This window comes from Erythrolamprus reginae, chromosome Z (assembly GCF_031021105.1).
Source record: "Erythrolamprus reginae isolate rEryReg1 chromosome Z, rEryReg1.hap1, whole genome shotgun sequence".
Taxonomy (NCBI): domain Eukaryota; kingdom Metazoa; phylum Chordata; class Lepidosauria; order Squamata; family Dipsadidae; genus Erythrolamprus; species Erythrolamprus reginae.
The window spans coordinates 104182267-104194953 of NC_091963.1; the positions used below are offsets into that span (position 1 = coordinate 104182267).

At 41.8% G+C, this 12687-nt stretch overlaps 1 protein-coding gene across 3 annotated transcripts in view; it reads left to right on the top strand.

The window, feature by feature from the left end:
• Positions 1 to 956: 956 nt before the first annotated feature.
• PPP1R1B (protein phosphatase 1 regulatory inhibitor subunit 1B) overlaps positions 957 to 12687 on the top strand; it is a 103395-nt gene continuing 91664 nt past the window's right edge. For 2 of the 3 annotated variants that reach the window (XM_070728993.1, XM_070728992.1), the window contains exons 1-2: positions 1062 to 1239; positions 9975 to 10035. In XM_070728993.1, coding sequence (XP_070585094.1) covers positions 1153 to 1239; positions 9975 to 10035 — 148 coding nt within the window. In that variant the 5' untranslated portion in view covers positions 1062 to 1152. Of the gene's footprint in view, positions 1240 to 9974; positions 10036 to 12687 lie in introns of all 3 variants that reach the window. The other variant, XM_070728991.1, reaches the window with a different exon arrangement.

Genomic DNA, 12687 nt, shown 5'->3' on the forward strand with positions numbered 1-12687 from the left:
AAACAAGACTTACAATCCTGGGTCTTGAAAGCTTAGAACTACCTTAGAACGCCTTAAACATGATCTAAGTATTTCCGTACATTAATGTTCTGCCTATCAAAGACTACTTCAGCTTCAACCACAACAACACAAGAGCACACAACAGATTCAAGCTTAATATTAACCGCTCCAAACTTGACTGTAAAAAATACGGCTTTAGTAAATGAGTTGTTGAACCGTGGAACTCATTACCGGACTCTGTAATGTCATACCCTAACCCCCAACACTTTACCCTTAGACTATCCACGATTGACCTCTCCAGATTCTTAAGAGGTCAGTAAGGGGCGTAGATAAGCGCACTAGAGTGCCTTCCATCCCCTGTCTTATAGTCTCTCCTATATCTCGTATGTCTTCTCTACTATATCTCTATAAGCTTCATTGTGTATTATTGTGTATTGAACAAAATAAATAAATAAATAAAAATAAAAACTTCACATATCTTAATGTTGTCAGGATTGGAATGCATTGGGTCCCTTCCAGCTGAACTCTATTGGTTGTTTATTATTTCAAATGTCTTGCAACACAATTATTAATCTCCGGGGAAATGAAACCTAAAGAACAGGTGGGGGGGCACTTTGCTAGGAGGGCAGGACAGCGAAAGAAAGATCTGGGGCTTGATGAAGACTTTTTCCAAGAAAGCCACAATTTCTTGATTAACTTTTCCCTCCCACGGCGCTCTCCTGCTCTTCGGAACCGGCTATGACGGGCAGCTACTGATCTCTTTTGAGTGGCGTCATTTTAATAGGCGTCCAGATGAGAGCTTCTTAGGAACCAGACGTCCTGATGCCTACCTGCGTCCTCAGGAGGACTCAATAATTCAGGCGGCAGCTGGCAAGAGACCAAGCTCCCCTCCCCTCCTCTCCCCCATTCCTGCCGCCTCCTCTTCGCCTGCCCTCCCATCGCTACCTCCAGCCTCCCCTAACGCAGCCATGAAGGAGAGCTGAGCTCTGCCACCTTCAGTTGCTTTTGCAGCGCAGGAAGTTGGCAGCGGGCAGCTCTTGCCGCTAACGGGATCCCGGGGGGACTGAAAAGAGGCAAAGGCAGAGGGAGGGAATACAGAGGGAGAGTTTGTCTGTTGGGAAGTAGGAGGCCGCCTGACTCCCGGACTTCGTGATGGACCCCAAGGAGCGGAAGAAAATCCAGTTTTCGGTACCTGCGAGCGCGCCGCCCAGCCAGTTGGACCCTCGTGCTGTGGAAATGGTAAGGAAGGAGCAATTGCGAGGGGGCCAGCGAAGGGAGGGGTGCGAGGCGTGGAAATAAGCTGGGGAAATAACAATGGTCAATTTCCTTTCCTTTCCTTCTTCTGAGGAGTTTCTTCTCTGAAGTCTTTCTATTCATTAGGCATAGAAGCACACCCAGTGCACTGACTGTTGCTTAAATACAAACTTACACACACATGCAAGGGCACTTGAGTGACTTAGAACCAGACTAAAATCATTGGGATTTCAATTAAAGTTACCAACTGTGGGTTTCCAAAGCATTGGCCCACGGAGATAAAACAAGATCTCCAGAAACTGTTTTGGACTTCCTTCCAAATCATTCCTTTATGTTCTCAAATGCTTAGTTTTCTTTTATACCATATTCTCTGAATGTTCTTATTTACTTTCTAATTGGTTTTATTGTATTGTTTAACTTATAAGTTACTTTTGGAAGCTTTTTTTCCCAGGGGGTTATACAATTGTAAATGCAATCAAGTAAATAAATAATACATTGCTCAATATATTACATTTCTTAACACCATATGGTTTTTTATATTTGTGTAGCACTGAAATACTGTATATAAAGTCACAGAAAGATCTGTGAATGCATGTCAGAAAACTTCCATGAATAGAAAGTATGGGAAAAATACAGTACTACTTTCTTTTGTAATAGTACATATAATTAATAAACTGTATAGGTCGATATTGGTCACAACTGGATGCAAGATCTTTTCTTATAAGATGTGCAGAGGCAAATCTATCATAATTATGTACAGTCAACCATCTAAAGTCTTCACCTGCTCAAAAATTTTTACAGTTAGAAACCTCTTATTTGTTAATTCTCACGTCTGATGCAAACTCTCTTCACACTTGCTAATGTGATCTCTATGATTCCTGAGTAGATATTCACACCAAATGGTGAAAAATGCCTTGAAAAAATTGTCTCACCTCTTTTGTAATAAATGCATCATTCTTAATTCCTCAGCCTGATAATCTCTATATTATATTAAATCCCCATTACACCCCGGTCATCATTGAAGAAGTCACTATATCAGAAATTTGTTTTCTAGTGAAATTGCTATATCACAAATATGGACATTAAGGAAGATATACAGTATTGTGACCAAAGCCCAGGGGTCAAGGATTCAATTTTGAGGTTCTTTTGGGTCCTGGTCTTCCTATAACAAAGATATGATTTTTAGATCAAGGTTGTCCTTCTGCAAAATATAAATAATTTGAATGTGCATAGATTTGAAATAGTAGAATTTGCATATTAGAAGAACAATAGAATCTAAGGTCTGTTTTTAGGAACATGCTGAGTTCATGCCTTATCATTGGCTGTCATGCAAACAATATTAATCATTACGTTATCTATGGAACTAATTATTCATACACTCACTGATCTACCATAGTTGCAACATCACACTAGCTTAACTTTACCTGTTAGAACTGGACTCAAACATTGTGCTAAAGTATAAACCATCGTTATAAATTAAGCTAAACCACCCACCCCACTTTATGACTGAATACGATATGCAACTCTGCAGAGAGAAAGAACAGTAGGGTGGTAGAAGACACTAGTTGCTGTGAAATAAATTCAGGTATGTTAAGGTATCTGCACCCAATCAATAAAGACTGAGCATATATTGTCCCTCACTGATAAATACATACACACAGGAACATAGGAACAAGGATGCCAAATTTGTAAAGAATTGGGTAAAAAGTGCACACAATGTCAAAATGCTTTATTTTTTTTCTATATTTGAAGGCCTGACAGTTGGATTCCCGCCCCATTCTCTAGCTTTGGTGCATAGGCTGTTTAAGGTAGAGTCAGAAGATAGCTAAAATAGATCTAACATCTAGGCTGCTAAATGGGCTGAGTGCTTTGCTCAAAACAGCCTGGTAGTTGTATTCATGTAATATGCTGAACTTGGTTACTAAATTAGGTTTAGTGAGTTTATGGATCAACTCATTGAATCATAAACTCACCAAGCAGGACGATTTTGTAGAACGTAGTAAACAGCACAATAAAAAAACCAAATTCTAACTTCACAAGATTAAAAATAGCGAAGCTTAGCAAAGTGTATAAATTTCACCACTAGTTCTGTATTCTGACTTGTTTAAGTAAGTTTATTTATTCTTTATTTAATTTCTGTATCCATCTATCTCAATCAGTGATTCTGGGCAGCTTACAATTTAAAAATATCCTGCAATTAAAACAGAAACACATTACAATAAAAACAGTATACACAGCAGCTGAAATAATTTGTTGGATGAACATGAGCCAGTTGTAGGGAAATATTTGGTTCCAGGTTTACCAAGTGTTTTCAAAACAGACTGTCATTTAAACAAGCTTGAGGCCAGAACAAATGGAGTCTCTCACCCATCTCCTCTTTGATGCCTTTGTCTTAAATTACTTACTGGGTAAAAAAAATATTTATGCCCCCTCATATTTCCAGGCAGTGCATTATAGCTGCTTGTTCAAAATAAACCTGAGAAGAGCAAGAACAGGTAGACTGGTCTGGAAACACAGAGTACCAGGCCTGCAAGGTAGGTATGTCTGGCAGGAGAAACTCAATGGTTGCCTCAGAAAGGCTTATAAGGACCCAGGCTACTCGTTAACTCTTCAGAGGCCTAGCTACCAGAATATGACATCACTGTGAAATCGCCCAAATTGGATCTCTAAACACCTTCCATTGAAAGAATTTGATGGTTATCTTTGATATTTAACATCCACCTGAAAACAGATTTTACTGGGATAAAATAAGGCCAGGCAAATATTGGGGGGTTTGAAAACTTGTTAGAAACATTCTCATAAAATGGCAGCCAAGAAAGCAAGTTAGTCTGTGGAGTAATGTGGCTAAACCCTCCATATCTCTCCATATCAATGGTGGGATTCAGAATTTTTCTATTACTGGTTCTGTGAGTGTGGCTTGGTGGGACAGCACCTTGCTGTGAGTGACATCGAGTTGGACCAATCCCACTCAATCACATGATTCCTCCCCTCCCCCAGCCGCACCCACATAACTGGCAGAAAAGGCAGCTCCTGCATCCTGTCCCTTTATGGTCCTCCCCTTTCCTCCATTTTGAAGTATCTTAAAGGGACACCACAGTCCAGCTGCCTTCAGAGCAGTGAGCAAGCATCTGGGCAGACGGGGCTGGGGCCAACAAGAAGATGCATTTGCCAGTTGGCAAACTAGTTCAAATTTCTGTTATGGAGTCACCTGAACCAGTCTGAACTGGCTGAATACTGTTATATTCTCTGACTGAAGCACATAGCCTTCAGTTAGATCCTCCATTCTGGAGGGAAAATACTGACTGCTGATTGGCTAGATTGTCTGGCAGCAGCCTATAAAAGGGCTAGCCTTTGCTGGGTTGTAAATAGTTGCCAATTAAAGAGCTAGTGTTTTGAAGCCACTTCTGTCTGCCTCTTCCATTCACCCTCTCTAACACTGGTGACAAAGGTGGGATTGGAAGGCAGATGAGCCAGAAAAGAGCTCGACAACCTTGCAATCCAGCTGGGGCAGTAAGTCTTTGACAAACAGCCTTTCTAAAGCACCAACTCAGCTGACATGATGACACATGCCCTGCCGAGTCACTTCAACCCAGCATGGGAGCACTGACACCAACATGACCCACTTTGTTTGTTTGTTTGTCTGTCTGTCTATCAATCAATCAATCAATCAATTAATTATATATTCAATTTTTATGCCGCCCTTCTCCTTAGACTCAGGGCGGCTTACAATATGTTAGCAATAGCACTTTTTAACAGAGCCAGCCTATTGGCCCCACAATCTGGGTCCTCATTTTACCCACCTCGGAAGGATGGAAGGATGAAGTCAACCTTGAGCCGGTGATGAGATTTGAATCGCTGACCTTCAGATCTACAGTCAGCTTCAGTGGCCTGCAGTACAGCACTCTACCTGCTGTGGCACCCCGGCTCGTATATTTGAATGCTTCATAGAGGCAAATGACTCCTTGGGCTATCGGACAACCATAAATGAGTGCTCTTCCTGAGCTACTATGGCACACACTTGTTTGAGATGACCCAGGCACTTGCTGAACCAATGGCGGTCCAGACAGTCACCTGGACTGCCCTATAGACAATTCTCCAGACCTAAATCCTCCCAATTCATGTGGTGGCACACCTTCAGTCTGTGGAACCAGAAGGAGGGAGAGTCTATTAACGAATATATTGCCGCACTGCGCAAGACTACTGCCCATTGTGAGTTCCACGATCTAGATGAGCTACTGCTCAACTGAGTGATCTGCGGAATTCAGGACATTAAACCTCCAATGGAGGTTACTTTCAAAGACAACCCTCACACTCCAGATTGCACTGGATGAGGCCAGGGCAGCTGAGGTGTCCACTAGGTTGAGTAAGGCGCTACCACAATCAAGCAGTCCAAAAAGCACATGAAAGGCAGACAGCATGTATCATGAGAGTTCAGCATGAGACTTCTCACCTGACAGCAATGAGGAAGGTTGCCGCCTTCGATTACAAAAAATGTGGAGTGGCATATGTGACAGACTTCCACCATGTGCCAACTGTGGAGGCATCATCACTGCACCAATTGCCGATACAATGAGGCCATCTTCAGTGATGTGACTGTTGTGGTCATCTAGCAAGAGTCTGCCCCACCAAGTTGCCTTCACCACAGGCAACATGACAAGCACTGAGCAAGCCTAGCTATGCCAAGCAGACTCAACACAGTGGTTGGCAGAAAAGACAAAACTAACTGGGGCAACATGATGAGATCTGCCAAACAACAATCCGGCAAGCAACCACAGCACACTAAAAGAAGCTGTGAATCACCATCTTGCTCGAGGGGCCACCATGCAGCATGGAGATCAACACTGGATCATCTCTCACCGTCGTATCTGTTGTGGTTAGCTCTGGCCCAGCTCCTGCCCCAAGGACTGTGGATGTGGGGGAGACATCCACATGCTGCAGGTCTGTTTTGCTCCCAGTGGAATCTGCTGATGAAGGCTCCTCTGACCAAGATGACATGAGTGACAGGGAGGAGGAGAGTGTGGCAGACAGCTCAGAAGGAGATCAATTATCTAGCTCCTCCTTGGATTTGGAACAAGAGTTAATGATACAGCCACGCATGCGGAGAGCGATGCATAGGCAGCAACAACTGAGAGATTATTATCAAAGAAAATGAGGCCACCTGAGGTTGGGTGGGGCTGTTGTAATTAGTGAGGCTGCTATAAATAGCAGCTTGTGGGTTCGGCCATTGTGGAGGTTTATCTGATCGTTGTGTTTCATGCCTGCCTTGCTGACTTCGACCTTTGTGTGCTGATTTTTCCTCGCTTTGAACCTATACCACAGCAAAGTGTGTTTCACTTTGTGGAAGAAGAAGGACTGTGAATTGCCTCACAGCTGCAAGCTAAGTATCTCAGAACTGATAAGGGACTTGTACATATTACCAGTTTGTTTGGAGACGAGTGCTCTTTGCTATCCAAAAAGAGGGCTTAGTTTATTTGAATTTTCCGTATAAAGCACATTGTTTTGAATTTTCAAACATGTGTGTGTCTGAAATTTGTATCTGTGAATTTTCGGGAGGATTCTACCAGAGAGCCCGACAGAACAGTATCATGGGCTGCGCTGCAAAAAGCAATTCTGGGGGGCCAGAAGAAACCATTGCAGCACCAAGAGCTGAGGCTAACTGACTACAAAAGCAACCACATTTCAGTCACCGGCTGTGGTACCTTCCGGGTGTAATTCAAGAATTTCAGTGGTCCCCTCAGGCTGACAGTGGTCAGAGCTCCCTTCCAAGCCCATTCAGCTTGGAGTGGTTTGAGACCCTCGGCATGGGGTTGACTGGAATCAACGCCATCACCAACAGTGCCATGGCTTCTAAGGGAGTTTGAGGGTATTTTTAGCAGCAGGCTGGGTATGTATAAGGGGACCACGTCTGCTGGAAGTTTGTTCCAAGGATCTACTACTCTTTCAGTAAAATAATATTTTGTCATGTTGCTTCTGATCTTTCTCTCAAGTAACCTCAGATTGTGTCCCCTTGTTCTTGTGTTCACTTTCCTATTAAAAACACTTCCCTCCTGAACCTTATTTAACCCTTTAACATACAGTATTTAAATGTTTTGATCATGTCCCCCCTTTTCCTTCTGTCCTCCAGACTATATAGATTGAGCTCATTAAGCCTTTCCTGATAGGTCTTATGCTTAAGACCTTCCACCATTCTTGTAGCCCGTCTTTAGACCCGTTCAATTTTGTCAATATCTTTTTGTAGGTGAGGTCTCCAGAACTGAACACAGTATTCTAAATGTGGTCTCACCAGTGCTCTATATAGCGGGATCACAATATCCTTCTTCCTGCTTGTTATACCTCTAGCTATGCAGCCAAGCATTCTACTTGCTTTCCCTATCGCCTGACCACATTGTTCACCCATTTTGAGACTGTCAGAAATCACTACCCCTAAATCCTTCTCCTCTGAAGTTTTTGCTAACACAGAACTGCCAATACAATACTCTGATTGAGGATTCCTTTCCCCCAAGTGCATTATTTTACATTTGGAAACTGCAGTTTCAATTGCTAAATCATTTGCCATATTGCAGATGCCTCCAGGAATATCAACCCTATTGCACACTTTAGAGTCATCGGCAAATAGACAAACTTTCCCTACCAAACCTTCTCCTATGTCACTCACAAATATATTAAAAACAATAGGACCCAGAACAGACCCTTGTGGCACACCCCTTGTAACCAGTCCCTGCTCAGAATACTCAACATTAACAACAACCCTCTGATGTCTACACTTCAGCCAGTTGCAAATCCACCGAACTATCCAGAAATTAAGTCCAATCTTCACTAATTTATCTATCAGCTCTTTATGCAGAACCGTATCAAAGGCTTTGCTGACGTCCAGATAGACAATATCCACAGCACCACCTTCATCCAACACCTTTGTGACATAGTCAAAGAAATCAATGAGATTAGTCTGACATGATTTGCCTTCAGTAAAGCTATGCTGGTTTGTGTCCAATAAGTTATTGGTTTTCAGGTGCTGATTTATCCTATTTTTGAGTAGAGTCTCCATCATTTTAACTGCAACTGATGTCAAGCTAACTGGACTGTAGTTACTAGCTTCTTCTCTACTGCCCTTCTTGTGGATTGGCCATTCTCCAATCCTCAGGAACAACAGAAAGATAGTAACAATTGAACTGGAAGTCTTTTTCTGATTCTCACGCTCCATTTCCCCCCCTCTTCTCTGGATTGCTAATGAGATCAGCAACTCAAATCCTCTGGCATAAAAGGGATACCCTTAATCCAACTATGCAGCTACTGGATGCTTCCTCCAATGCTTTAGGCCATGGCTGTGTGTTCAAGGCATGAATATGGCACAAGGAGTTACAGTCATGGAATTTTGGCACTGGGAACTACACAATCCTTTTTTCTTGTGATGGCTGATGTTCCTGGTGGAATGGAAAGGCACTCTGAAAGCAACATCTTAATTGTGTCCCACAAGTTGTAAGATCATGGAACAATGCTGGTCAGTTGATTTCAGAACAGAAAAATGTGATCAATCACAGATTCCAAACAATCTTACACAGGCATCTGTTATTCTTTTCTCCTGGAAAAACAATAGGGATGGAGAAGTCAACCCCTAACCCCCAACATTTTCCCCTTAGACCAGTGTTTCCCAACCTTTTTTGAGCCACGGCACATTATTCATATTTTCAAAATCCTGGGGAACATTGAGCCAGGGGGGGGGGGGGGGGGGGGGCGCTAAAAAAAATTTAGACAAAAAAAAATCTCTCTTCTTCCCTTTCGCTCTATTTCTCTCTCCCTCCCTCTCTCTCTTCCTTTCTTCCATTCTTTCTCTCCATCCCTCTTTCTCTCTTCCTTCCTCTCTTTTTTGCTTTCTCTCTCCCTCCTTCCCCCCTCTTGCTCTCTCTCTTGCTTTCTTTCTCTCTATTGCTTTCTCTCTCTTTCTCTGTCTCTTGCTATCTCTCTCTCTGCCTCTCTCTCTTTCTCTCTGTCTCTCTTGCTATCTCTTTCTTTCTCTCTGTCTCTCTTGCTATCTTTCTCTCTTGCTATCTCTCTCTCTTTCTCACTCTATCTTGCTATCTCTTTCTTTCTCTCTCTCTTGCTATCTCTTTCTTTCTCTCTCTCTCTCTTGCTATCTCTTTCTTTCTCTCTGTCTCTCTTGCTATCTCTCTTTCTTTCTCTTTCTCTCTCTCTCTCTCTCTCTTTTTGCTTTCTCTTTTTCTCTCTCCCCCCTCTCTGAGCTTCCTTCTTCACGGCACACCTGACCATGTCTTGCGGCACACTAGTGTGCCGCAGCACACTGGTTGGGAAACACTGCCTTAGACTATCCACGATTGACCTCTCCAGGTTCCTTAGAGGTCAGTAAGGGGCGTGCATAAGTGCACCAGTGTGCCTTATGTCCCCTGTCCAATTGCCTCTCCTTATCTCATTTATCTTTTCTTCCTTTCAAATATGTTCACCTATACTTTTATATCTTTTCTTCTATTCTTTTCTTTACTTATATTATTACATATCTATTCTCTTCAATGTGTATTATGTATTGGACTAACTAACTAACTAACTAACTAACTAACTAACTAACTAACTAAATAAATAAATAAATAAATAAATAAATAAATAAATAAATAAATAAATAAATAAATAAGCAATGATTGTTCCTCCATATTTCTCTCATCTCTTGTTGCAAGAAGTAAAACAAAACTTCTGTTTGATTTCTCTTCTAGATCCGTCGTCGGAGACCAACTCCAGCTTTGCTTTTCCAGCTTTCAGAAACTTCCTCTCCCGGTGAGTCTTTTTTTATATATATCCAACCTGAAGAAAGGAAGAGAGGGTTGTGGGGACTATAGGAACAAAATAAGCATTGATACAGTACCAGGTGCAGTAGCAGGTTAAAATGTTAGCCCATCTAGCATATTGCTGGGAAATTCTAGGAGTTGATGAGTTTGAAAAATATTGATCTATCCTTGTCACTTCTGGATTGGCTTGCACCCAGAATCTTATGCATGTTTTTTTTCTGATCCCGAAAGCTCTTTACCAGGAAATGCCAGGGACAGAACAGTGTTGAAAAGAAATGTCATACAATTATTTTTCTTTTAATCAAAGGCTCATTTCCAGTATCTTCATGAGAGAAACTAAATTCAATTCTTTCAACTCTAGATTTTGATATTTTCTTCTGGGGTTGTTTGATTATTGTATTTACAAAAAACATTTAGGAGCATCTTGTTTATCAGCAACACTACAATTTCTATGTAAAATTAGTTAATGCTCTTAGTCCCATATGGAATAATGTTGTAGAAGAAGGATTGGTAGAATCAGGAGGAAGAGTAAAAAAAAAGAAGCAGGCTAGAATCCATACATAGCCACAAAAAACCCTAAATCTAGCCCTTCCTTGTGTCTAATGATCCTTAGCTAGCTATAATCAGGTGATGACCATTAGTTGAGAATATTCCTGTGCATAGGATTTTAGCAAAAAAGAAATCAATTAAATCGAACCTTCAAGCGTGGCCCTGGTTTTAATCCACCTGTCAAATGTGTCATAAATGGAAACTACATTTCTGAAAATTATTTCATAAGTTGCAAAGGTAAAGTGATTTGAGATGCCTCTCCTTTCATTAGTTCAGTAAGGGGCATATTTTCTTGTGTCCCTGGCTTGTGAATGGGTACACAGAGCTTATTTAGCAAAGCCTAGCGTGAAATTGAAACATGGGGGTTTGGCATTGTCTGCCTGAAATAACAGGGAACAAAGCTGTGGCTCCATTTAGTTTTTAATGGCTTCATTCTCTGGCAAGCAAAGCCAGAATCCTGCATTTGTGCAATGTGCTAACTTGGTTAACAGGCCATAGAGGAGCCAGCATGAACATAAGAAGAGCCCCCTTGGATCAGGCTATAGATCACCTTATCTAGCACCATGTCAAATATTATAATTGCCCACTGGATTCAGTTTGGAATGATTATCCTAATGTTGCTTTGCAGCAACCAATATTTCAGGCATACCAACTGTAATTCAAGATGTTGTAAATAGCCACCTGTATTACTGCTAGTGGCCATTAATCGGAAGGAGTCTGATAGCACCTTTTCAGACTAATACATTTTATTAAGAAGCAAAAGCACTTGTGAACCATAGATCATTTAATCCGATCCATTGAAGGGCTAATTTGATATAGGAATTAAATTGGGATGTGTTGGAGGGCAATAAAAGGTGGGAGGTAAAAGGTGGTTATATGTATGCAGGTTACATGCAGGGCATATTATAAATACATTATCAAGAGTCAATTATGAAGTATTACAAGTCCATTATATTTCATAAAATCTTCTGAGATGGCTTCAAATCTTTTAATGTATGTGAATTCATCAGTTTCTTGCTCAATTATTTTGGGGAAGTTTCCTTGCTTCGGAACAGCTACTTTAAACATCTACTTCTAGCCATTGGTAGTGTGAAAGTCCACAAAACCATTTAGTTCCTATTCAAAAAACATCCAAATAGGTTGCTATTATCAAAGCTGCTAGCGTCTATTCCACAGCTTCACTATGCACAATATAAATATGCATTTCATTTTCTTGATTCTGAATCTTCCAATATTTAGAGGGAGGGAGTGATCTTGAGTTCCAAACTGATTGTACAGCAATACTTCTTTTTTCACATTATTGTGGTATACATAATTTTATATACATCTCTCATGTCTCCGATTATCCTTTTTTTCCCTAAGCTATGTTCTGTCTGGGTTCCCCCAGACCTCAACACCAACTGGAAAAAACAGCCAGACACTCTGGTAAAAGCCAAAAGTATTTTATAACTGGAAAAAATAAGCACAGAGGAAAACCTGTTCTTCCCAACAGACAGGATATAATACGGTACAGCAGGGTCCTGATGTCCAGACAATACAGCAAGCTTCTTGCTGGCACCCCCCCCCCCCCCCCCAAGGTTTCAATAGTCAAAGGCACAAACCAGGATTCCAAGATGCCAAAGTTCACAGTCAGGTCCCACGACTCTCAAAGATAAAACTCCACAAGCCAGGAAGGGTGGGTCTGCCTTTTAGCCTTTCCCAAGAGCACCACACCCAAACCCAGCTGTTGCCACTTTAATGCTGAAAGTATTTAGCCAATTGATTCCGTCTCTGAGTAGCTCTTCGTTGTCGCAGATCAATTATGGCTTGTGCACTTTCCTCTAAGGAATCCAGGCTGCTTGCTGGGGAGAGCTCCCCCTGGTGGGACTCTGGCTGTCCTCCCTCTTCTTCAGCCTGGGATTCCTCCTCCTCGTCTGTCTGCACCTCCTGTTCCTCAGCCTCTCCCTCTGAGCTGGAAACCGACAGAAGGTCAGCCGTTCCCGGAGGGGCCTCAGACGGAACCACAACAAGCTAAAAGAACTCTAATTGCTTTGGTCTTTCAATAAGGAAGAGTTGCTCCAGTCCCATAATCATTTTGACTGCCCTTTTTTGC